General features: G+C 43.2%; 1 protein-coding gene across 1 annotated transcript in view; it reads right to left on the bottom strand.

The window, feature by feature from the left end:
- Positions 1-25,696, bottom strand: part of BARX2 (BARX homeobox 2) — a 76,834-nt gene extending 51,138 nt beyond the window's left edge. Inside the window, exon 1 of the mRNA XM_030829333.1 lies at positions 25,322-25,696. Within this exon, the coding sequence (XP_030685193.1) occupies positions 25,322-25,508 (187 nt within the window). The 5' untranslated portion in view covers positions 25,509-25,696. The remainder of the gene's footprint in view (positions 1-25,321) is intronic.
- Positions 25,697-27,405: the final 1,709 nt, after the last annotated feature.

Raw genomic sequence — 27,405 nt, forward strand, 5'->3', positions numbered from 1 at the left:
TTGCCTGGATGATGGCAGGAGCCTCCCAACAGGCTCTCCCGCCTTCAGTCTTATCCCTGTCAAAGTCATCCTCCACAATGATTCTCCCCAAACCCAAATCCAATTATGTTACTCTCTTGCTTGAACCCATTCGGTGATTCCCCAGAGCCTACAGAATAAAATCTCCATGGCACAAGCCTTCTTGAGCATAGAATGTATACTTTACATTCTGTTAATATTGGCCTACCCTTAGTTCCCAGACACATACTATCTGTTTCCAACCACTTTATCTTTGGTCACATTTTCCCCTCTTCTCAGAATGTCCAAAGCCTCACTCCAGAAGTCTCATTCTCTCACTTATCCTTTAAGATTCAGCTTAGGTTTTCTCATCCAGAAGATCTTCCCCAGCCTCCCCCATAGACTGGGCTAAGTCCCACTTCCTTCATGCTCCCATGGTGCCGCCATGCTTATTACCTTCACAGCACTGCCCAGGGTATTTAAATTGACTTCTAATATGTTTGTATCCCTTTACTACTCAGTAACTCTTTGAGAGGATAATGCATCATTATAGCTGCTCCCTCAACCTGGCAAAAAGTAAGCACTCAATGAGTGTTTTCAGAGCTGACTTAAACTTCTGCTTCTCCTCTCCCAAATGAAGGTGCTCACTATATGAGCAGTCATAAGTATCCTTTGGCTCTAAAGGTCTATGGTTCTAATCAAAGACCAAGTCTCAGCTGGGCATGGTGATGCACACCCGGAATCCTGAGGTAGGAGGTGGGACTCGAGGCCAGAGGCAGGGCTCAGACACCACAGGTGGAAGTTGGACACCAGACCAAATTGAGGACTAGCTAAAACAGGTCTGGGGTGGGAGGCAGCTTCCCATAAGACATGCCCACTAGTGTGCCAGGTCAGTTTACCATTGCCAAGCAGCACCCAGAAGATACCACCCCTTTCCATGGCAATGACCCAGTGACTTGTAAGTTACTACCCTTTTCCTAGAAATGTCTGCATAAATCACCCTTAATTTACATATAATTAAAAGGGGGTATAAGTGACTGTAGAACTGCCCCTGAGCTGCTATTCTGGGCACACTGCTTACGGGGTAGCCTTGCTCTGCAAAGAGCCATCCCTCTGCTGCTGCGGTACACTGCCACTTCAATAAAAGGTGCTATCTAACACCACCAGCTCACTCCTGAATTCTTTTCTGGGCAAAGCCAAGAACCCGCCCAGACTAAGCCCCAGTTCTGGGGCTCACCTGTCCTACGTCAATCCTAGCTGCTGGAGAGGGTGAGGCAGGAGGATTGCTTGGGCCACAGAGTTCAAGACCAGGCTGGATAACATAGTGAGACCTCATCTTGTTTAAAAAGAGAGAGAGAGAGATACAGAGAGGTAGAGAGAGAGAGAAAGTCTCTAGATTCAAGAGAAGCAGAAAGCAGAAGCAAACCTAAAGTCAAACTTGCTCTGTTGACACTCCAGACGACTTGTCATCCCACTTTACCTCACTGGTCAATATGAAGGTCTTCCCATGAGAACAGCAATCCAAGTAAGAAGCTGTCTAATTAACTGCACTCCCAGAGAGCCTACAATACTGAAGTTCTATATATTATGAATTCAGTATTCCACTGACAGGCTAATCCATTGGGCCAATCTGAGCTGACCCAGGTGACCATCATATAGGTAATCTGTCATGATGTTCCCTGAACATTGAGAAAAGTGTTTATGCTTTTTCCCTTGCTGAAAATATCCCTAGGTTGAACTGCAATTCCAGAGTGGTGCTCATGGAGGTAAAGAGTACAGCATGACCTTCTCTGAGCAACTGTATTATAAAGGAACAAAACACAGTTATCCCCAGGCTTTTGAGGTCAAGCAAATTCACAGCCACGTAGATCCCTTCTCTCACTGCCCTGCTTAGCTAGTTGGTTCTCCTAAGGTTCTATAAAGCCAACTATTGGAACTAAATCAAACTTAGCTTTTACTAACAATGCTGAACTGTGTTCTACACAAAGTGAGCTAACACATTTCCTGACCTCCCATGCAGAATTTTGATAAACCTAGCTAACCAAATGATGGATGAACCAGAATCAAAAATACTCAAACATGGGGTTCTAAATTTCCAATGGGAACAGCAATAAGATTTATTTGTTAGTTCACCTGTTGCAACTATTCCAATGCTTTGCCATGAACTGTGAATGTTTAAACTCTCCATTAGAATTATGTCAGCAAATATTTATTGAGCATGTGCTTGGAATAGGCACATGTTCACACATAATCATATCTGGTGTTTTCCTAAGTGTCTTATTGGATATTTAAGAATCTTCAGGCACTACACTAATTAGCATAATATCTCTGTCCAAAAAGAGAAACAGAGTTCAAAAGAAGTGAAACAACTCATCCTTGCCACTCCAGGGGCACGTTACAAAACTAGAAGTAAACCCAGCCTAATTGAGTGAGCCTCTTTTCCTGGTAAAACACAAAGCCCTACCTAATTTCATCAAGAGACATGGATCATACTCTGACCCTCCAAGGCAGCAATGATGAAGAGAAGAAAACAAAACAGCTATAAATGTATGGAGCAACAGTAAGTCCAAAACCACATAACTACAAAAACACCTGAGTCACCATCACAGTCTGCATCATGCTTCCATTATACAAGTATTAGGTTGAGTTTACACAGGTTCATTTTAAAAACGCAACTTCTAAAGATGCAGTTGAGATCGTGTTATCATTAATAGCCTACTACATCTTATACAATGACATCCCCAGCACTAGATCGCTAAAGACTGGTGATAAAAACAATTACCCTGAAGGTCATGAGATCCTCAACCATCAGAAAATGTTCAGCTGTATTCAACATAGTGTTCAGAAAAAGAACTCATTTTAGACATGTTCTGCCTCTGCTAGATCATTCCTCGCAGCCTTCCTTTTCATCTTGTAGGTCTCAACTTAGAGGCTGCCCTCCCTGGGCCCTTGCCAACTGCTTGGCCAAGTCTCGGTCTCAGTTAGGTGTCCCTCAGCACACCCACCTTCCCCCATCATGGAATTGGTCATACGATTCTGGTAACTGTGTATTTACTCATCTGTGCCTCCCACAGGAACGAGGGCAGGGGCTCTGATGCTCACATCACCATCATCTGTGCAGTCTTCACATAGTGCCTGGTGGGTAAATGCTCCACTATTTTTTTAATGAACTCTAGTTGAAATGATAAGTGCTGTTAGCTTTCCTTTGTTTTAATCAGAAAGTTCGGTGTGGATCACTGCATCATTTAAAGGTTAAATTTAATTCGTGAAAGCTTTTAAGGTAGATACTACGTACTTGATAAACTTGTTTAGAATCCAATTTTTTATAAAAATAATCATAGCCACCTACACAATTTCCTGTGCACAAAAAGAGGCAAGTGAGCTCATGAATAATTTTATTTCAAATGGGTCAGCACTGTTAAATGATACTCTAAACATTTTTAGGGCATTTTCCAATATCTACTAGCACAAGCCAGGTTCTTTCAGGAAAAGATGCTTAATACTAGTTATATGCATTAGATAACTTAATTACTTCAGTTTCTTAGCACTTTTCATCTCTGAATTTTTTTTTTTTTTTGGAGACAGCGTCTGTCACCCAAGCTGAGTGCAATGGCATGACCACAGCTCACTGCAGCCTGGAACTCCCAGGCTCAAGAGATCCTCCCCACTTAGCCTCCCAAGGAGCTGGGACTACAGGCGCATACCACCACTCCCAGCTAACTTTTGATTTTTTGTAGAGATGATGTCTTACTATGTTGCCCAGAGTGGTCTTGAATTCCCAGGCTCGAGCAATCCTCCTGCTTCAGCCTCCCAAAGTGTTGGGATTACAGGTGTGAGCCACCGTGCCCAGCCTTGTTAGTTTTTAAAGGTTTTCTCGTTATTCTTATCATCAGCTTTATGGGACACTAAGGTGACAAGAACTACTCTGCCTTGGTTGGGCGCAGTGGCTCATGCCTGTAATCCCAGCACTTTGGGAGGCCGAGACGGGTGGATCACGAGTCAGGAGATCCAGACCATCCCGGCTAACACAGTGAAACCCCATCTCTGCTAAAAATACAAAAAAATTAGCCAGGTTTGGTGGCGGGCGCCTGTAGTTCCAGCTACTCAGGAGGCTGAGGCAGGAGAATGGCGTGAACCTGCAGTGAGTGGAGATCACACCATTGCACTCCAGCCTGGGTGACTGAGTGAGACTCCGTCTCAAAAAAAAAAAAAAAAAAAAAAAAAGGCCAGGCGCGGTGGCTCACGCTTGTAATCCCAGCACTTTGGGAGGCCGAGGTGGGCGGATCACAAGGTCAAGAGATCGAGACCACGGTGAAACCCCGTCTCTACTAAAAAGACAAAAAAATTAGCCGGGCGTGGTGGCGGGCGCCTGTAGTCCCAGCTACTCGGAGAGGCTGAGGCAGGAGAATGGGGTGAACCCGGGAGTCGGAGCTTGCAGTGAGCCGAGATTGCGCCACTGCACTCCAGCCTGGGCGACAGAGCGAGACTCTGTCTCAAAAAAAAAAAAAGAACTACTCAGCCTCTACTTTATGGGAGTTCATTTGTGTGTGAGAAGAGATAGGATATAAAATCCAAGAGCTGGTAACTCCACCAGTCTTTCTTCTGGGGCATCTTGGGGCAAAGAGTTCAGGGGTTCTAGAAGACACAGTCACTGTCTACAGCTGCAAGTTCAAATCCCACGTCCTGTAGCTCTCAGTGTCCTCATCAAATTCCAGCATATTCTATTACTCCAATTCCTTTTTCATGTTTAAACTGTTGTGAAGAGTTGCTATGCACTGTTTAACAGCTGCCACCTCACCCCGTCCCCCCATCCACCACATGGGTTACACTTTAGTCATGTAGATTAACTTGAAATGAACCATTGTCCCTCATGATGAAGTACAGACAATATGAACTTAGAGAATTTTCTTAAAAAGTAGACTGTTCACTACCTACAAATAAATCCTTTAAATTAGGAATTCCCAAGCTGGAAGAGATCACTGCAGAAAATATAGTCTACTAGCTAGGTGTGACAAACTGCATATTATAAATACTTAGACAAAAAAAAAAAGAAGGTGAGTGGGGAGGAGTGGCAATATCAGAAAACCACAGGTGTGGGGCCAGGGCGATCCCTAAATAGGAGAAAGTTCAATTGTGAGGAGAAAGCCGGGAGACGTCAAGTAAGAGAAAACATATTACCTACGTCAAGTAAGAGAAGAAAAGGGCGGTAAAGAAACACGAGCAGTTTAGTAAGGTTCAAAACCGTACTATTTTGACCATCTACTAAGTGCAAAAATGCATGCTGGTGGGAGGGGCTCCAAGAGGAAGGAACAGTCTTTGCTGGAAGGAAGCTCAGAGCCCCACGGGAGAGACAGTCAATCTCATGCATTAAATAAGCCAGTGCTACCAGAGCACACAGAGACAGGGCAGCTGATGGATGAATCTGGTAGTTATTATTACACCCCTAGCTTCTTGCAGATTGTGTTCCCTGGCTTTCTGCTGTAGAAACAGACAGAAACATCTAGGATTCTATATTTTTCAGAGGTGAAATCTTTTGTCCATACGAGATTCAGGAGACCGAGCTCATTCAATCTCTATAGCAAACCCTGAGCACGGGTGTTATTATACCCATTTCACCATGAGCAGCCTGCCCAGGTCACCCAGTGAGAGGCAGAACTGGAAGCTGAATCCAAACCATCAGGCTCCAAGTCCTGCTGCCTTCCTATTACTTTCCTGAGACAGATTTTACATGTGCAGAGATTCTCTTTAAGGAAAAGACAGTCCAAACCCACCCCTAGGCAAATGCAGAGCTGACCAGCACTGAGGGATTAGAGGAGCAGATTTCTTCCATGTTGAACCATGGCTATTTCAGGATGGGCGCAGAGAGAGAAGGCTGAACGTGGCACTGGAGGGGTGTGACCGGGAGGGCCGGAGGAGATTCTAAGAACACGAAAAGCCTCACACCCAACCCTAAATGCAGGGAACTCACGGCCCACTAACTCAATCTAATCCGACGACCTCATTAAAATCACTCTTGCAAAGCTGCTGCTTCCTTCAGACGGAAAGCCTCAGGATAGTTTGTGGACAAGCTGTCAGAGAGGCCTGTGCCATTATTTGTTGACACAACAGCAGGATCCTTCAAGGGTAGTGCTGGTCCTCGAACATCACTGGCGACAGCAGAGTTGTATGAAAATGGAAATATTGTCAGTCCCAGAAACCAGCCTATGGGAACTAAATAGACTCTCTAGGCTCGGCGCAGTCAACAGGGTGGAGAAAAGCATTTTAAAAATCAAATCCCAAACTGTCGTTATGGATTTGATTAGTGACTTTGTTTTTTAAATTATATGAAATAAATTAAGATGCACAGAAGCAAAAAGTATATTATTATAAAAAGCAACTTGTGGCTTCTAATTTAGAAATGGCACTACAGATTCATATAGCTATTTTAGAGTCATTGTATTTCAAAGGCATTGCAAGCCTCGGAGTGATCTTGGTTGAGCAATTTAATTACTCGGCTTTGGTTTTCTTTCCAGTCAAAAAAAAAAAAAAAAAAATGCTGAGAGGACTATAGCTTCCTGCCTGTCCTAAACCTCGGTGCCTTTGCACAGCTCTGCGGATTATTTCAAAAGGTTTCTAAAGTCCTTTGAAGCTAAAAAATGTTAGAAATAAAGATTTCTTTTCCAGTCTGCAAATGAATGTGAGTAGGGCAGAGGCCATTTTACCTATATAATGCAATTCTTTTGTTACTCTGGATGAAAAAGCTTTTTTAATGTTTAATTTAGAGAAGTACTTCACATTCTAACTAAAATTATTTAATGTTTTGAAATTCGTTTTATTAAAATATTTATAAAACGTATACTGTTAAATTAGGAAGACTTATTTTCTAGTGGTTTTACAATAAATGCCTTGATTTGGTTTAGAAATTAAAATAAATCATTGTTCAACTCTGGGGAAAAAAATTAACCAAAAAAAAGACACTAAAAAGAAACCCACTTCATAGGTAGTTAGCATGTGTCCCAAAATAAAAACTACATCTGTTTGTTCAAGGAGCAAATATTACAATTTTCTTTTTCTTTTTTTTTGAGATAGAGTCTCGCTCTGTCACCCAGGCTGGAGTGCAGTGGCGCAATCTCGGCTCACTGCAAGCTCCGCCTCCCGGGTTCACGCCATTCTCCTGCCTCAGCCTCTCCCAGTAGCTGGGACTACAGGTGCCCGCCACCACGCCCGGCTAATTTTTTTGTCTTTTTAGTAGAGACGGGGTTTCACCGTGGTCTCGATCTCCTGACCTCGTGATCCGCCTGCCTCGGCCTCCCAAAGTGCTGGGATTACAAGCGTGAGCCACCGCGCCCGGCCTACAATTTTCATTAAACTGTAGAACTATTTTTCTCATAGAAAAATTATTTCACTTAAATGAGTCTGCCTGATCATTAGTTTTCTAAAAAGGAATTTAACAAGCATGTACAAAGCAGCAAAAACAACCACAAAGCCCATCAACAGAACAGATACACAGTGTGGTTTATGTACACACTGGACACTCTTATCAATGAAAATGAGTGAACCGTAGGTACACACAACAGCAGAGAGGAATCTGGGAAATGCAATGCTATGTGAAAAAGCAAGTCACAAAAAGTACAGTGTGATTCCATCTATACAAAGTTCAAAAATGAGCAAAGCTCAACAATATATGATTTAGGGATAACACGTGGCAAAACTACAGAGAAAAGCTGAGAACTGAAATACTGGTGACCTCTAATGGGGGAGAGATGAGGACAGCATCAGGGAGGGGAACCCAGGCAACCCAGAAGAAATGTTCTTTTTCTTTTATTTAAATTCATTTCTTAAATGTTTTATAGGGATGAGGTTTCACTATGTTGCCCAGTCTGGTCTCAATCCTGGCCACAAGCAATCCTCCTGCCTCAGCCTCCCAAAGTGTCGAAATTATAGGCATGAGCCACCCTGCCTAGCTGAAATCTTTTTCTTAACTGGGTGGTGGGTAGACACTAGTGTTCATTGTATTACTATTCTTTTTATCATACATATATTTTATAAACATTTTCCTTACTCAATATTTAATTTTAAAAAATATTAACAGTAAGATAAAATTCATTTAAATCATAGCCATTCTGGAATAGTTCCTAAGGTTGTGGATAAAATATTGAACTGTGTCCCTGTCATTAATCACTTTGCAAATATGGACACTAATACATTCCCTAGAACTTCAGCTATGTAGGAACTTTACTGCTCCAGGAAAAAAAAAAAAAAAGGACATCCTAATCATTCTAGGGATAGTTTTATATGGCCTACAAAGAAAGAACTAGATAAGGAAAATCAAATCAGTAATAATAGAAAATCAGAAAATATTTAAATTAAATATTTAATATTTAATATTTTTAGAAAGCATTACTGAGGATCTATCTACTCTGTACCCAGCACCATACTTTTCAAGATAAGAAATTCTTGAGTCTAAGCCACATTAGACAACAGAGTTCCCGAAGGATGGTCAGGACCGGATTTGTCTTCTGTTCCTCCACTCTTTTTGTTGTTGTTGTTTTTAAATATAGGGTTTTCCTCTGTTGCCTAGGCTGGAATGCAGTGATGCAATCATAGCTCACTGCAGCCTTGAATTCCTGGGCTCAAGCAATCCTCTGGTCTCAGCTAATTTTTTTTAATTTTCATTTTCAGTAGAGACAAGATCTCTCCATGTTGCCCAGGCTCGTCTCAAATTCCTGGGCTCAAATGATCCTCCTGTCTTGGCCTCTCAGAGTCCTAGGATTACAGGCATGAACCACCATATCTGGCCTTCTATCTGTTTCTTTACCTGTCAAATGAGAATAATAATAGTATCTCCTCATATGACTGTGGTATAATTAAATAAGTTAGCCGGGCGCAGTGGCTCACACCTCTAATCTCAGCACTTTGGGAGGCTGAGGCGAGTGGATCGCTTGAGGCCAGGAGTTTGAGGCCAGGAGTTCAAGACCAGCCTGGGCAACATGACAAGACCCCATCTCTACTAAAATACAAAAAAATTAGCTGGGCATGGTGGCACGCATCTGTAATCCCAGCTACTCAGGAGGCTGAGGCCCAAGAATTGCTTGAACCCAGGAAGCAGAGGCTGCAGTGGGCCGAGATCATACCACTTCACTCCAGACTGGGCAACAGAGCGAGACTCTGTCTCAAAAAGTAAGAATCAAACAAAAAAATGTTAATTCATATCAGGCATTCAGAGCAGTTCCTGGCACATAGTATTATACCAGTGTTTTCTGTTATGTGTGTGTATTGTTGTTATTATTATTGTTTTTTCAACATCATCTGTGATTTGGAGTAAGAAAATCAGGTGTCACCTGTACCACACATACTTTTCTTGGAAGTGGAATTTTACCTACCAATATCAGTCATCTCCTCTGACATTAATCGACCTTGCACTTGTGCACACTCCTCTCCATTTTATGGTAAGGGCCAGATCTCAAGGGTTCTTCAGCCTACTGGCTGGTAAGCCTGACAGTGCACAGGAAGTTGCAGCAAATCAGGTTAATTTCACATCTCTCACTCCCCAGTGGGTTTCATTAGCTCAAAGGCTACCTTGGAGATGCAAAGCCTCACCCTGACCCAAGAGCCTCAATGTAAATAAGAGAGCAACTAGAGAGAGTCGTGCTTCATCCTTCTTGAGAGGTCTGGCAGCTCCTGACCCTGAAGAGTTGAAAATTCCAAAGGCACATAGTCTTATGCACTTCCCCAGCAGATGGACCATCCCAATTAAGTGTTCCATCCAGCTATGCAGGCCCTTCAGGACAGAGCTGTGGCGATGTGATTGTGTAACTTTTATTACCATTACTATTACTTCTAGGGATGGGCAGCAAGGTAAAGTCAATTAAGAAGCATATAAACTGTCACCCAAATCTCAAACTGAAAAATGCTAGTGATGCTGACACACCCAGCCTCTCGTCAGGGGCCATCCTCAGATTCCTCCTGGGAAAACCGGTCAGGGCTGCAGCAGCAAAGAGAAAGTCCCAAAAATACTTTATTGAATTCTATCACTTTACTGTAAATATTTTTGACCCCCCTCTCCGTGCAGAAAATCCTGTGTTACTTCTAGAAAGGTCTGGAAATTTATCCTTAAAGCCCAGAGGCTGATCTCACTTTAAGAGAGTCCTTGCAAAATTCCCCACTAAACTCCCACTGTCGGGTCTTTCTCATGTCACGGGATGACAACAGAACCCTGGATCAAAGGAGGTATTTTTGTGCCCTGGAATGACATCATAGTTTGTGGATCAGTAAAAACCTTATTTCGTAGCTGAGGAGCTTTGCTTCCAACAGTCTAGTTGAAGGGTTGGCAAACCTTTCTTGTAAAGAGCCAGCAAGTCAATATTTTAGGCTTTATGGGCCATGCTGTGTCTGTCACAACCTCTCCCTCCGCTGTGACAGCATGAAAGTTGCCACAGACAACACGCAGACGGGTGCATGTGCTGTGTTCCAATAACATTTTTATGTACGGACACTGATCTCTGAATTTCACATAATTTTCACAGGTCACAAAATGTTCTGCTTTTGATTTCTTTTCCTCCATTTACAAATGTGAAAACCATCCTTAGCTTGTGGCAGTAGAACAATTCGTAGTGGGCCAGATTTAGCCAATCCCTGGTCTAGCTTTCTCTGGAAACACCATAATACACGTAATTCCCTGGAGACTGCACGGAGTCCCTCCCAAAAAGCAGCAAATTAATCCTCCTTCATCAATCACTGCTCCTCAACATACTGGGGAGGTAAGGTGTGTTTTACCAACAGCAGAAACTGACGTATTGAAACATCACAGAATGAGGCAGTGGAGCCTCTGGAAGAAAGGTTTCTGACAGGAGTTCTACTTTAAATCCTGCTTCCACGCTGCCTGTGCGTCAAGTACACACAATTTTCTGTGCGCCACTGCATGAATACCATTATTGTATTATAATACAATCGTCATGATCTTTTGTGACCCAGGATGATGAAATTTTTGAATGCACCATTAATACATATGATGATTGGGCTACCTGTGTGGCTGGGCAAGCCATTGCCCAATCAGAAGTCATTGACTGTTGTCAGTTATGAGGAACGCCTCTGCAAATAAGCACGTACTCACAGGGCCATTTCCAAATGAAATCTTCCATTCTCATTTTTCAATTTGTTTTTCTCCTGGAGACAACAAATGCTGAGCAAGCATTTGGATGCCTGTTTCAGTGGACTAACTTGTTTCCTTACCCCTCACTCTCCCTTCCCCATTGGCCAACATTCCTTTTCCACTCCCGCCCCATTCCTGCCAGCTCCCCTCCTACTGGAACACAAACACATGCATTTTGTTTTTCTGAATCCATAGGCTGAACAGAATATTCTCAACAAGATGCCAACGATCCATGTCTCTGACTGAGTCGTTTCAACAATTCAGAAAACTCAGACTCTATGGTTCTGAGGACCCTAGGGGACAAAGTCGGCCTTCTCACTCTTCATAAATACATGCCACTCCGTCTCAGTGGTGATGACACATCCACCTGTCTTATCCCACCTGGCCGCCACCCACCACAGAACCTGGATGAGGCCACTAGAGATTGCCTGTCGGAATCATCATTATAAATGGCTGGACAGAGGCATCGCCCTGTTCGCTGGCGATGCCTTTGCACCATAGAAGGTGAGAACTCCTCATCAACAGAATTCTTCTCACACTGTGGAGGGGATTCATCAGTTAAAGTATTTCACCAGCAGATACTAAACTCCATAAGACACCAGTGATCAGCTGAGAAACACAATTCCAAAAAAATCCATATGGAACTCTTCCTCAGGCAGTTCCTCCACAAGACAGCCATCCATCATTACCACTTAGAATGCATTCAGAAGCTAGCCCCACCAGTAATTTAAAAGCTGTCACAAAGGCACTTCATTTGGAACTCACTCTGAATCACAGACCCAATAATATACTAGGAAAGTGATTAGTTGCCAGATTGCTACCTTTTTCCATGCTACCTAATTGGAAAAGAACGTCTCAATGGAGTTCGTTTCCTCTCTCAGTGCTCGGAAATAAGAAAAAAAGAATAGTTTCATTTTTTTCCAAAAGAAAAGACTATCCCTAACTCTACTCTTGAAAGAAGAAAAGAAATCAAACGTGTTGAGAAATTCTGCCACTTTTCTAGGACAGTTCTCGAGAATCTTACAGCTGCGTGATGAAACATTTCCTAGGGGCAATTAATCCTAGGCAACTCTTGTAAAAAATAAATAAATAAATAAAGTAACAAAGCACATCTTGTGATGTTGTAGCATTGACCTGTTTGTGCCACTCATTTATGAATTTATAAAATTCTGAATTCATATTAAAAACAGAAAGGTGGGAGGAATGAAACATACCTAATTCACGAAGACATGAACTCAAACAACTCACAGACCACCCAGGTTGCAAGGGGTCTCAAAAGCAGCTAGTGTTGCCGTAACCCAGAAAAATGCCCTGGAGTAAAGTGGGGTTTTTTAAGATTTTAATTTTTCTTAAGTTTAATTCACCAATAATGGTAATCTTTCCCTAAAGGGCTGTACTTCTGTGATGAGGTTACTATTGTAAGATACTTATTTTTAATATAAGCTATCAAATACTAAGCACTTTGTTACCACAAACTATACTAGGAGTTTTATATACATTATCTCATTTAACCTCCACAACTAACCCTATTATGCAATATTATTATCTTCATTTTACAGATGAGGAAACTGAGTGTCATAGAAGTTAAGTAATTTACCTAAGGTCACACAGGCAATAAAATACAATAAAACCGAGGACCGTCTGACTCAAAACCCTAACAGCAGGATTACTCCACTAAATGGTTTCATGCATTTGAGTCATGGGGTGCAAATTACATCAATCTCATATGTAAGCTGTTATCTACATTATAGTGGTTCCCAGAGTTGACTTTTCATTGTAATCACACAGAAAGGTTTGTAAAAATAGAGATTCCCAAAATCCACTCCAGCTCAGCCAGACATAACATGAAAAAGTAATCTCATTCTTTTAAGTGATGCCAATCAACGGCCATTTTTTCTCACTGAACCTAATGAGTATTCCATGAAAAATATCTGAAGTGTTAACTCTCAAGGCATTTGGTTGGCTTTAGTTGTTCAGCACTTTCTCTCTAGTTATAATGAATGAATGAGTAGGAATTCCACCCTTGATGCCCCTAGGAAAGCTTTATTCAAAGAATGACAGCTGATGGAAGCACCGTGACCCAGAGAGTGGTAGCGAATGCTACACAGACACGGACACAGACCCCAGGGCAGTGAGGAGTGGAGAGTCACACAGCCAGATGGCAACAGGTCTGCAATCTCCCAATCACCTCCCTTCCCCCCCAAACCCCACTGCCTCTTGGAATCCCTCTGGAATCATTCAGAAACCCCAATCACCACAGGAAATGAAAGACTAACTGGCACACATTAAATTAGTATAAATATGTGTAAAAGAGTTGGCAGGTTCCAAATAAGTTCCAACAGAGCTGACGCATTAATTGGACCTTGCCATATATATTTTTTATATCTACACACACACATACACACACACACATAGTATGTTGCCTATATGTAAAGAGACAGACATGTTCTAATTTACACATTTTCATATAATTGTATCCAGTATTGGAGTCTATACTGAAAGAGACTGATGCAAGTTCCAATCTCAACCCTGCCACTTATTCATGTGACCCCATTCCCATTTCTTAACCTCCTTGAGATTCACTTTCCCTGCCTGAAAAGCAGTGGTAATAATAGTAACTATTTCACTAGAACACATTTATGTATACAAGCACCTAGCACAGTGCTGGGCACATGGTTACCATGTATGATTGTTTTTACTCCTATTTAGCAGCTCCCTAAGAAATGAAACATGCTGTTTAGCGCTGATTGTTCTAACCAGCAAAGGCCCAATCTCCCAGTAGAAAAAAAGGCAAGCACCCCAATAGAATGTTCCTTCATGCCTTGCTCTAAACTGATGATTGAAAACAGGTTTCCAATAGCCACAGCTGTCTAACGTGCTGAGGTTAATTAATGAGTTACCATGATATCCAGGGATAACAATATTACCAACACCTTCCTGAAATATCTCCTCTGGGGTGACTTACCCATTATTTCAGTAAAATGTTTAGTCATGGAAAAGAAAGGTCTTAGATTGGAACCATATTAAAACACCTTCCTCTCTCTCTCTTTCAGTGAAACACGTTTAAAATTTACCCTAAATATCCTAAATCCTTGCTTGTCTTTTCCCAAGTAGTTCCAGACAGAGGATTCAAAAGTGGATCTGTCAGATTTGGGGCCAGTGAACAGACTCTCCTGGGTTGCAGGAGGAAGTCCTCCGCATTTTTTCTGACTTATGTAGTCCCACGGCAGCTCTTTGGAATATCTTCCTTGATAATGTTTCCTACATTCACAGCCCCAAGCCTGGCTAGTTCGTTTTACGAGGAATAAGGTTTCACTGGAGAGTTCCAGGAGGTCGAAAGAGTAAGGCACAAGCAAAAGTGTCAGTCTGTTTAATTGATCCCAGCCAGAGTGTGCGACTACCTGGGTATCATAAAATGCAGAAGGACTTTGTCCCGAAACCCGCGAAAGTCTGAACCCTGGTAATGAAACTGATAGAGCCACCATCCTTTCCATCCCGTCCAGTTTGGGGACAGTCCTCGTTCTTAGCACCAAAGAAAGTCTGGCCACACTGGCCACAGATCCTGTGGGTGGGGTGAGGCCCCCCTCCAGAGCTTTAATTTCTTTATTTGTCTGTGTATTTATTTAGGCAGACAGGAGGGGTCGCAGGAGCGGAAATGCCTTGGAAAACTCTGGATTGTGCAAACTGTTTCCTCCACACTAATACTTTCCCTTTGGAAGGACACAGAAAGATAGAGCTCCCAAAAGGCCATGTTTTTGCCAAAATGTCTAAAAGCAACATTTCTAAATTGGGACTACTTTGCTGAGAAAAGAAAAATGTCTTTGGTGTTGGGCTGAATAAAGTTTCTGCCACTATGGTTGTCATTAGGGAGTAAAACGTGGTCCAAGTTTACTCCTCCAAACAATAGGATGCCCACTGATTACTGGTAACAGACATCGCTGTGAGATCACCATGGTAACATTCACCCCTTCTAACAGTCCCCAATACCACATATTGAACAAAGTTTTAAAATCAAATCATAATTATGGACTATAAAGAGAACTTGGACAGATAATATGCCAATATCATGTAGCTAAGAAGCTACATGTTAACATTTTTAGATTATTTGGTTCAATCACAGCTGTCCTTAGATAATTTCTGTAAATGAAACTGTCAATAGCAAAGGACCACTGGTGAAATCCTAAGGGTAGTATATTGTCATATCAACAAATACTCATAAAAGCAAGGTGCAATCAGAGGCAGTTTATAATGATTTTAAACATCAGTAAGAAGAAGCAGAAAAACCCTGACAACTCTCTCTTGCACGACTGGGGGACCAAATACTTCACTAGTCATCCTTCAAGAGCATGTACCCAACTCAGGGACTATTTATTCTATGCCAAAGCATTACTGGAGAAACAGCAGTTATCTTGGTGATAAATAATACCCTCAACTAGCCAGGCAAGGTTAGTAAGATCCAAAAGCAACTTTCAGAAGCCACAGTGGTTGTTTCAGTGTGAGTTGTACATATGTTTAGTTATAAAGTGTTCTCAGTTTCCCACTGTGAGACTATGTACAACAAGCTCTGTATTTAAAAGCTACTGTTTCAGGATAGAAAAGCTATTAAGAAAAAGATCAAAAGTTCCACAAGATTAAGAGTTCTGTGGACATGTGTGGTCTCTTGTGCTATCACTTTTCAATGTTTATGTTATGAAAAATTTCAGATGTATGGAAAAGTACAAAGAATAATGTCAATAACTTCTATGTAGCCATGACCCAAGTTTCGTCACATCATAATACTTAGCCATATTTACATTAGGCTTGTCTTAATAAATAAATAAATTACATAGGAAAAGAAAAACCTGTGGCTAGCACTCCCCACTCCCATGCCCCTGCCTCTCTAAACAATATGTAGTATTAGTTTGTGCCTTTTCAACCATTTAAATAAATGGTATCAGACAGTACGTATCAATCTACAACTTTTTTTTCTCAACATCGTAGTCCTAAAATGTATCCATATTAATACAAGTGTATCTGGTTCATTTATTTTAATTGCTGCATAGAATTTCATTGCATGGATATAGCATATATTATTTTAACCTTTTTCCTTCTGAAAGGACAGCTAAATGGTTTTTGATTTTTTACTAACATAACACACAGGTGAACATTTTTACAGGTATCTTTTTACCGTCATACACTGGTTTCTCCAGGCACATACCCAGGAGTGGAACTGCTGAGCTCTAGGGTATGTGCGTCTGCAGCTTTGCCAGGTGTTGCCAAATTGCTCTCCAAAGTAATCGTACCATACAACACTCCCGCCGGAGTGTGGAGGTTGCCTGTTGCTCCATCTCCTTGTCATCAACCGATTTTGTCCTTTCATTTTGGGCTACCCGGTGAGTGTGAAATGGTATCTCATATTAATTCGGGTGTTCCCACTTATCTGCGAGGTTGAGCATCCTTTCCTGTTTACTGGCCATTGAGATCTTCCTTTCTGTGAATTGCCTGATTGCAGCCTTTGCCCATTTTTCTTATTGCTTCATAAGCGCTCTCTTTATATCTTGTGACTTCAGGAAAGTCACTTAGCTTCTAGGATTCTACCATTACCAAAGGAGATGATAAACCTATTTCATAGGGATATTTTGAAGCTGATCAAAAAGCACTGAGTCTAGTGTCTATTACATGTTAGGTAATTTCTAAAAAGTCACTGTTACTATTATTGCCATGTCTATGAACATGGTTTAGGGTATAAAGTATTTCTAGCATTTCTCTCAAGTTTTCCCCTTGGATAAGTATTGTAAGACTCAGAAAAAGGAGTCTCAGCAACTCTTCTTGCCCATGATATTTCCTCAAGATAAGAAGATACAGTATCAGCATTCCGTTGTCTGTAAGTTACCATTAAGGAACTGTGCAAAGTCAGCTCCCCTAGATATTGCTTAAACTAATCATGGAAGTTACACTTCCTTCAATCCACACGAGACTGTGACCTCTTTTGGGAAAAGCCCATCATCCTGAGTCTCAGTGATGGTTAATTCACCGAGTGAAAAGGACCCTGGGAAAGAAAGAGGTGGGCAGTGGAGGCTGGCAGGTTATCAGCATCAGGGACTTGCCAGTACCAGGTACCTCCCAGGACAGAAATAGAGCCACCATTTCATGAAATTTCATCAGGCCTAAGACCACTCCATTTCTCCACATGGTAAGTAATCCTTGAATAAGAAAAACCAAAGGATAATCATCACATCACTTACCAAATGCATATGTTGTTGTTGTTTTTTTTTTAAAAAAAAAAAGATCAGAAGTGCTCTGACATCACCTAGGCAGCAGCCAATCCTATTCAATGCACATTGTGAAAATACTCATCTGGCCTGGTGCGGTGGCCCCCAGCACTTTGGGAGGCCGAGGCGGGTGGATCACAAGGTCAGGAACTTGAGACCGGCCTGGCCAACATGGTGAAACTCCGTCTCTACTAAAAATACAAAAATTAGCCGGGCGTGGTGGCGGATGCCTGTAATCCCAGCTACTCGGCAGGCTGAGGCAGGAGAATCACTTGAACCCGGGAGGCGGAGCCTGCAGTGAGCCGAGATTGCGCCATTACACTCCAGCCTGGGCAACAGAGCGAGACTCTGTCTCAAAAACAAACAAACAAAAAAACAAAAAACAAAAAATACTCATCTTTCCTCAATGCCCAGAAGAATATGTTCCTAAGGACAGGTTGGTAAGCTGGAGAGACGCGATATAAAGGAGTCCTGCAAGCATGTCTGCTTGCACATGGAACCTGACTTGTGCATGGAGCAGGCTGTGTCATCTGTGTGCACTCTGCCAGGAGGAAGCTTACAGAGCTGCCCTCCAGACCTCTCAAGTAGCCCTGAAATCAGCTTCAACTGGTGACTGGCAGGGGCCCTTTTCAGATGTAGTTGAACATCACCCAATGTTCAGAATTCTCTCCCTCTGTATTCAATTTCAACTGGCACTCAAGAAACCAGAGTCTCTCCTTAGTGACTACGGACAGAGGCCCTCTCTTCTCTCTTCTTCAGAACAATCATATGTAGGATTCAACTCGAGCCCAAATATAATTAGACCGTCTTCTGATATCTATCTAGGTGCATGGCTTTCTTCCTTAAATGTGTGCCAAGTTTCCACTTTCAAGAAGTTAAATTGCCATATAAAAATGCCCTGGTGATGATGAGTAATTAGATACGGTAATGGAAAATTAACTGTGTTTTTATTTAGAGCATTTATTTTAACAAGACTTTTCTTCTTCTAACTGTTATTAAGCTGTAATAAAAATAAATTAAATCCTGAGAGTTTGCAAAGGTTTTCTGGCTAAAAAACAAACAAACAAAACACCTGTCTTCCCGGGGAGTATTTGTTAATGCCACCAAGTTTCTACAAAGCCCTGGTCTGAATCCCGTTACTAATAAATCCTAATGCGAATTCTGATTTTGTCATCTGTGCTGTGGAAAGAAAACTACTGTTCCATCCTCCCAGGCAGCTGAAATGGAGGCAGGCATCGACAGGCAGGCCCAACGTGCTTTTCCACACGTGCAGTCTTGGTGCGAATGCCCTCAGTCCTTCTCTTCTTCTCATTGTCGTGCTGCTTCCGAGAGAAAGTGCCACCTGCAGCACAGTGGTCTTTTGCCCGTCCCTTGAGCACCTGTGGGCTTTAGCAATTTCTCAGGTAAAAGGTGGCTAATCCAGCTGTGAGTGTATCCCTAGAGCCACACTAGAAACACCAATTCCACAAGACTAGAGTGTAAAACAGAACTGCACGCCCAACAGAGGATGCAAAATGAGGCTTTAATTTATGCATCCCACCTAAGTCCTTGCAGCCCTCTAACCATATTCCAGCTGAGAGCTTGTCAGTGGGCTTAGCCATAGACCCACCAACTCTAGTCCGCTAGCTACAGTCATGGGCAGGACGTGTGGCAAGGAAGACCCTCAGGCTCCACAGCATGCATGTTCACAAGTTCAGTACAAATTAAGAGGCCTCGGCTGGGTGCAATGGCTCACGCCTGTAATCCCAGCACTTCAGGAGGCCAAGGCGGGCAGATCACCTGAGGTCAGAAGTTCAAGACCAGCCTGTGCAACATGGTGAAACCCCGTCTCTATTAAAAATACAAAAATTAGCCAGGTGTGGTGGCACACGTCTGTAGTCCCAGCTACTAGGGAGGCCGAGGTGGGAGGATCGCTTGAACCCAGGAGGCAGAGGTTGCAGTGAGCCAAGATCGCCCCACTGCACTCCAGCCTGGGCAACAGACCAAGATCCTATCTCAAAAAAATAAAACAAAAACAAATGAAGAGGCCTCAGCCCATGTGATGTACCTACCTTTGCATCTCTGTTGCTCCTCCTACCTGACCTCAAAACAAAATGCAAATAACACCTAAAATTCCTTCTGGTTTAACATTTACACAGTCTTCCAGAGTGAAGGCCTAAATGCTGTGCAGAGCTTAAGCTCTGGATCTCAACCTTGAAGAGGCCCCAGCACGCGTGTAAGTAGAATCAACTTTAGCCATTTAGTACCTATGGAGAGACAGAATTTCACAAGCCACCTTTGTTTTGTCTGCACAGCCCTTCAGAGGAACGCCGTGCTATGAGGCTGAATCTGTGCAGCCTCAAGAATCTCAAAGAAACCCACTCTTTCTTTCCTTCTTCCCTTCTTTTTTTCCTTTTAATCTCTCTTTATAATTGAAATAATCCTTTGCAATCCTTACTCCTTTTCATATAGATATTTGGGATATGTTACATTTAATCTTTTCACTCTGATTTCTAGGATATCCTAAAACTAACAACTTTATACTATCCATGTTTCCATCACAAATTCAGTCTTGAATCCAGAAATACAACCAGCAAAAAACAAACATATCTGTAGGAAATCAGCCTCATAATAGAGTTTCACTTGAGTTGTATGTAGCAAAGTTGATTTGACAATTTTGCTGGTGATAAGACCCTGTAGGTAGAGTTCAAAGAGAAAATTCCACACGGTAAGCAAAAGTATTAAATGTTCCCCTATCCCAATTCCGAACTGCCTCTCACATACACTAGGAAAAAACAACAACAAACAAACAAAACAAACAAAGAAGGGCTTAGCAATGGTTCTACAAGCAGTTGAGAGGGATTTTTTTAAACACCCTAACTGCTAGTCAACAGTTAGATTAAGTTTCAAAATAATAGACTCATGACAATGCCATCACCAAGCAAATATAAATATTTGTTGAATGAAATTATTGAATTAAATGATAGTGAAGAGTGGACATTTGGAGGGGCATTTCAACCCGTGAACGAAATTTCTAATCATTTTGTCATTTGCTTTGAGAAAAATCAGAGCCAGAGAAGACACTGCTAATGAACTATTCATGAGTTAAAACTGATTCCACAGCAGGTGCGATGGCTCATGCCTATAATCCCAGCACTTTGGGAGGCCGAGGCAGATGGATCACGAGATTAGGAGTTCGAGACCAGCCTGGCCAACATGGTGAAACCCCGTCTCTACTAAAAATACAAAAATTAGCTGGGTGTGGTGGTGGACGCCTGTAATCCCAGCTACTCGGGAGGCTGTGGCAGGAGAATCATTTGAACCCAGGAGGCGGAGGTTGCAGTGAGCCGAGATCCCGCTATTGAAAAAACAAAAAACAAAAAACTGACTCCTAAGGAACCCCTTGGCATCTCTAACAAAAGAGTAGTGACATAACAGCTAAGGATCCCAGAAGAGCTCAGTTCCAAATATATTCTGACCCTGGATGAGTCCCAGATCCCGTGCATCCCTCTATTTGTTTACCCTTACAATGGGAACAGGAGAAGCAGTTATGAGTAATTGCTAATAAAAGCTTATGTGCCTCTGGCAGAAATACAAACGCTTGTTGATAACGATCATTTTTCCCAGACCTTGGTTTATGTTTCTCCATTAACATTCCAGTGTCCAACTCTCAGGTTCCCAAGATCCTACGGGTTTGGGTCTCTGACTGAAAAAGACCAAGCTGAGATTTGGAGAGTCACCGGAGCCAACTCCATGAAGCACCAGCCAGCTCCCTAACTCCCAAACGAGACACTATACATGCCTGCACCGCATTTAATTTTTTGCTGGGATGACACCCAATGTTTGTGATAAAAATGCACCCAAGGACACTACCCCAAAGCACTTGCTTCTCTTGGATCCACCAAAGGATAAAATGTTCTCGATGCCACCTCCTAAAAGATAAACACCCTTCCCCAAATGTCCCTTCTAACTGGCTGGTTGACTGTCCCCTGGGTGTGACTGCACGGGTTAGTCCTGGGTGTGTAACCAAGTTGGAAAACTCTTCCTGATTTCTGAGTTCTAGGACAAGGAGGAGAGGGGCATAGAGTGGACTGAAACTATACCGAAGCACTGATGTGACCCTGGCACTTTGCAAAAAAATACCTTCTGCTTGAGGATATTGATCTGTGATTTTATGAGCCCCTCCAGCTCTGTAGGTCTAACCACCAAAGATCAGAAAGAGGTGAGAGATTCAACAGAACCATTCTGCCAGAGAAGGGGAAAGGAATTAGATTACAGGTTAGTGGAATAATTAAAAGTCTCATCCTGTTCGCAGGTTGTAAAATGTCCAAGTATCTACACTCACCTCCCCACAAATATGCATGTGCAAATGTAAAGTAATTCTAGGTTCTAAGTATAAAAATTGTAGTAAAAGTAATCAGTACCATAGGTTCATTTATCAGTATCTTCATGTGAAAACCCTTAGGGTAATTGTAACAATCCTTATTTTTGTGAAGCAAGTTATCCATTTACTCTCAACACGCCTCAAATTTAGAAACTGCCTGATTCTAAAGATCAGACAGAAAGGCAGAGCCTTCAAAAACGACCACGCCGATGCTTCCACAAACTATTCGACCCCAGCTTTCTTCAAGTGAGCTTTTCCACCAAGACACATTAATCACAACCGGAAAAAAAACTAAAGCATCCTAAAGTTAAGCGTATTTATGATATTCTAAAATGCACCTCTTTTTTGGCCTTTGTAATGACGGTCGATGCTCTGAAGTTTGAGAGCTCATTGCTGATTTCTCACTGGCATTACACTTCCTTCTGAGGAGGGATTACTGTTTACAGATTTAAAAATAAAACCAACTTTTTATATACTAACTTAATTCTAAGCATATTCCACCCCTCACCAATGGCCTGAATGACACAATTGTTTTCAAATGGAGGCATTCTTTTGGGCTTAGCTGTTTAAATTTTAGTTTAAATGTAATGATAAACCTTTCTGCGGTGGGGCTTACAGGGAGGGATTCCCTTTTGCAGTGTCTATTAGGATGATTTACGAGACGTACTAGGAAACCGAAAGAAATTTAGAGACAGCTTTCTAGGACTAAAATTATTGTGTTTATAATAAGAAAGGGTCTGTTAAACAACAATTTTTGGAAGGTGAAGATTCCATCAAGGCTAGAATGTCTAACAATAAATTCCTGTCAGGTGATTATCTGCCTCAGATGAAAACTATTTCCATTTCTCAGTTTGCTTGAATACATGCTATTCTGCCTGACATTTGGTATCATAAATTGGCCTTTAGGTTACTAAATCCACACAGCATGAACTGTTTCATTATGCAGTGTTTTTTTTTTAATTCTGTAGTTTTCTTTCCATCCCAATTTTATGTACTTATTGTACATGCTGGTAACTTTTTAATTTTGAGGACTTTTTTTCTCTTAGTTTTCATTATTTTACCTGACACAATTCACTTCTGTTATACTTATTTAAATCTTAAATCAGCAAATGAAAGGCTGAGAAAGTTCAGTAACTTCAATTCCAATGTATGCCTTTCACTTAACTTTTTATGCATTGCTTCCACCACCAGTGCTCAACATTTAGATCTAGCAAAAAAAAAAAAAAAAAAAAAGAAAAAAGAAAAGAAAAGAAAAAAATTACAGTGTCCTTTGGGATGCCAGCAACTTATTGTTGTTTTTTTCAATTAATAAGAAAAAAGATTACATTCATCTAATCAAAGATTTTTGTCCTGACCTTAACTGTTAAAAACAAAAATGCTTTTAAAGTATGGTATTTGCAAACCCCTGAGAAGACACTAATGGGATTCCCATGATCTAATACATGTAAGGCTTTAACTGTAATTGTAAACCCACTGAAGGCTTATGATCTGAAAGTATGAACTACTGTAGCCAGTTTTTATGGGTTTAATTCCACCAGCAAATCCCAGTTTCTATATTTTAATTCTCAGCTAGAGCAAAATCACTACACATTTTCAACTAACAATCTGAAAGAAGAAAGTACTGGAATAATGGGGCCAGAAAACCATTGCCAACAACCACCCTCTACCACGAACCATCAGCGGACTTTGCAAAGCACAAGACTGAGCGATACTTAAGTCTGTGACATACGTGCATTTCACTTATAACACTCACAAAACTACATATGAATCATGTTATTTTCCTCTGATTTATTTCCCACACAAGGTTCAATAAAACACAGCACTTACTCAGCCACCTCTGACTGAATGACTATTCTCTGCAGCTATTTATTACTCCTCTTCTGCCACGTTTTCTTCTATGATCCAATTCTGTGACTCCTATAAGCCAGAAAAAGCTGCCTTCAAGTCAACGCAGAGCGCGAAGTCACTGAAAATTCTGCCGGCACTAGGCTCTACCTAGGTGCTTAGAAGTTGTTCTGTTTTGTCCTGGGAATGTCCCATACGCAATGTTAATGACTGAAACAGATCCTCTCTTCTTCCTCAAAGGGAATTGAGTTATTATAGCAAAGGATGGTTTGTGCTCAAAACAATATTCAACCTATCACCCCCATTCAGTATATATGTGTCCAAGGGTCCACAACCACCTACACACAAATGTAAAAATATCAATTCTCAGGAGATCTATCTTGTTTCTGAAATTTCTTATTTGTTCCTTGTTTCATATATTTCTTGGTTTTAAAAATTCAGTATTACAAGGCTTGTTACGGGATATCAGGCCTAATTCTACCTTACAGACAAATTAACTTTAAAAAGGCATAACTGAATACAGTACACATTTTACAACCAAATACATGTAGGAACAATTTGGTTTTAAAAGAACTTCACTGTATGTATTTATCGTCTGTTTACTGATTGTCACATAGGGACTATCAATGGAACCAAGAGAAAATACAAGATTCCACGCATTGAGCATTAACAACTCGAATGTTCCAAAAAATATCTTCCAGAACTGTTGGCCCTTCGTTTTTTCATTGTAAGTGTAATTTAATTTATCTCATGCCTCTCATGCAACTAACATAATCTCGAAGGTTCTTTTGGTTTGGAAGTACTTTATGCTTACCTTTAATGGAAAGCACACTCAATAACTTTTTTCTGATAAAAAGTGCTCCTATTTCTTTTTCGTTGTATTATACTCATGTTCCATAACCTAAATCCCAACAATGCCGAGATACTTTGAAACTTAGATCTTCTCTTAATGCATTCAAAATTTTAAAAGTACCTTGGATTTATTTTCGATAGAAACTCTACTACGTTTTCAATACATGTATTAAGTTATCTTTATCTTTACTATTGCTCTTGGCTCCTGTGAAGAGAGAAAACCAGGTGTGAGTAATGTTTTCATTGTTATCATTGTTGGTTTTGGTCACTTAAGACAAACGAGGGTGACCTTTTCGGCTTGACTTAAGACAAACGAGGGTGACCTTTTCGGCTTGTGCCACAAAGACAATGTATTTCAAAACTACTTTCGCAGAGGGCGATCATTTTAAGCAAAGCTCAGTGAACTCGGGATTTTGTTGAGAACCTCAGGATACTGGTTTACTCGTAAAATTCACAGTGGAGACAGTAGGAGGCTGGACAAGTTAACTCAAGGTGAGATGCAAGGCCGCCAAGCTCAAGTTTGAAATTCACACCACCACTTCCTGAAACAATGATTTAGGCGCTGAACCTGGTCAAGTGTTTGAACTTTCAGCAGGGAATGAGGAAGCATTCTCCTCCGAGCAGGGCAATCAGGCGTTGCGCGAGCAGCCCACTCCTAAGGCCCTGCCGCCTTTATTTTATTTCCACTCGTGCGATCCACACCTTGCGTGGCCCTTCCCGGCCGCGTCGCAGATGCCTTTGCAATGCCCACCGCTTGCTGAGGCGCAGGAAAAGAATCCCTTAACTTAACCCTTCCTCTCGCCCTCGGGTCGCAAAGCACAGGCGACCGACAGGGACGTGAAAGCTACCGAACCCCACTTATCCCCTACCAGAGCGTCTTACCCGTACAGGAATGCAGCGGCTTGGGTCGCACGACCAGCGACGGGCACACGGAGTAGAGGGAAAGTTTCTCAAAGTAATCGCAGGTCTCCTTGGAGAGGATCTCGTCGATCATGAAAGTCTTGTAGCGCCGCCTGGCTGCTTTGAGCTGGCCCGGCGAGCTCAGCCTCAGCTCGGCGTGGCAGTGCATGGTGAGCCGGGGCGAGCGACCGCCGGCCCGAGCGCGGCTGCGAGTGCCCGGCCGGCCGGGGCCGCGGGGCTGGCGCGACTGCGGGGCCTGGGCCCCGCTCCCGGCAGCTGGGGAGGCGGCGGGGCTCGGGTGGCGCGCGGAGGAGAGCGGGTAGCGGGCGCGCCTGCCGCGCGTCTAGACCCACCCGCAGATCAGCATCTTCGCTGAGCCTTTTTGGGACAACGCAGCTGTCAATCAGCGCGAGCTTCCTGCAGGGCCGGGTGCGGAGTGTGTGCTGAGGGGCGTCCGCGCCCACCCCGCCCCCGCCCGCCCGTGCCACTCTGGCGCCGACCTGCGCGCCTAGTGCCCGGCGGCTCTCACTCGCTGCCTCCCGCTCTGGTGTCTCGCGCTCCTCTGCCTGACTCTATTTTAAGACGCTCGCTTTGGCTCTCCTCCCCCTCCCCCCCTCCCCGGGATGCGCTCCAGGTGTGTGTGCCGGAGTGTGCGCGCGGTGCGGGGAGCGCGCGCCGCCCCAGCCCGCGGCCAAGGCCCAGGCCGGTAGCTCCCCGGGGCAGTGTCCCCCAGGCGCACCTTAGTGCCTGTCCTGCCACCCGCCGGCCCGGCTCCCAATGTCCGCAACCCAGCGGGAGGGCATGTTCAGGTCTCTTACTCGAAAGACGTCTACTCCTCACTGGGCTCCCGGGACTTCGGGCCACAGAGCCAGTGCCCCCGAGGACCCACCGTGCCTTTCTCCTTCCCCGCGTTGACGGTTACCCGAAGATCGCGGCTTCCCAAGCCCTCCACTCGCAGCCTCGCAGCCCGCGCTGAGCCTGCGCTCTCGGAGCGTAAGACTTTTGCGCTGAAGTTGCAAACTTGACTGCTCCAAGATCCCAAATTATAAATGACCCTGACCCCGTCCGTTACCCTAATAAGAAACTGACAAGGAAAATAAAAAGATAAGAAAAGAAAAACTAATAAAAATGTGAGTTATCGCCGGGCGCGGTGGCTCACGCCTGTAATCCCAACATTTGGGAGGCCGAGGTGAGAGGATAGCTTGAGGCCAGAGGTTCGAGACCAGCCTGGTCAATATAGGGAGACCCTGTCTCTACAAAAGAAAAATTAAAAACAGTCAGGCACGGTGGTGCACGCCTGCAGTCCCAGCTACTGGAAAGGCTGGGGCAAGAGGAAACCTGTACTCCCAGCTACTGGAGAGGTTTAGGCAGGAGGAAATCTTCAGCCCAGGATTTCGCGGCTGCAGTAAGCCGGGATCGCGTCACTGCACTCCAGCCTGGGCGACAAGAGCGAGATTCTGACTTTTTAAAAGTGTGCGGTGTTTTTAAAAACACTGTTTATGAAAACATTTTTTCCTCGTCGGAAAGGGCCAAAGCTGCACGATTCTAGGGAGCCGGCGGGCACTGGGGCAGCCTGTCCCATTCGGGCTTCTCCCAGCGTCCGAGTCTTCCGGCAGAGGGGCTTTCAATCTCCGGATCCCTCGCGATACGACCGGGTTAGAGAGTCACGAAGACAGGTGTTTATTGAGTGATTTGCCTTTTTCTTTCCAGGCTCCTAGTCTTAGGGTCTGTTCCAATCAAAATCTGTACGGACTTTAGTTGTTCATTGGAATTGCTGCGTAAAGGGGACCCCGCCGAGCCTCCGCGCCCGGGAAGCCTCCGGCAGCCTGACTCGCGCCCGGTGTTCGGCGGGAACAGCCCAGTGTACGCCCGTTTCCACGACTTTATGTTGGAATGAGTGTGCACGGGGTTGGAAGGAAAACGCACGACAGGGACACTGAGAAGTATAGACGCGGATGGCCTTCCCTAGGACCGAGTTTGGGGCCGGTGACATTTCCTCCCCGCCCCCAGCCTAGAAGCGTCCGCGAGTGCCTGCGGGCTCTCCGCGGAGCTGCTTGCCCAGGGGG

Source organism: Nomascus leucogenys, chromosome 15, assembly GCF_006542625.1.
Source record: "Nomascus leucogenys isolate Asia chromosome 15, Asia_NLE_v1, whole genome shotgun sequence".
In the NCBI taxonomy this organism is placed as follows: domain Eukaryota; kingdom Metazoa; phylum Chordata; class Mammalia; order Primates; family Hylobatidae; genus Nomascus; species Nomascus leucogenys.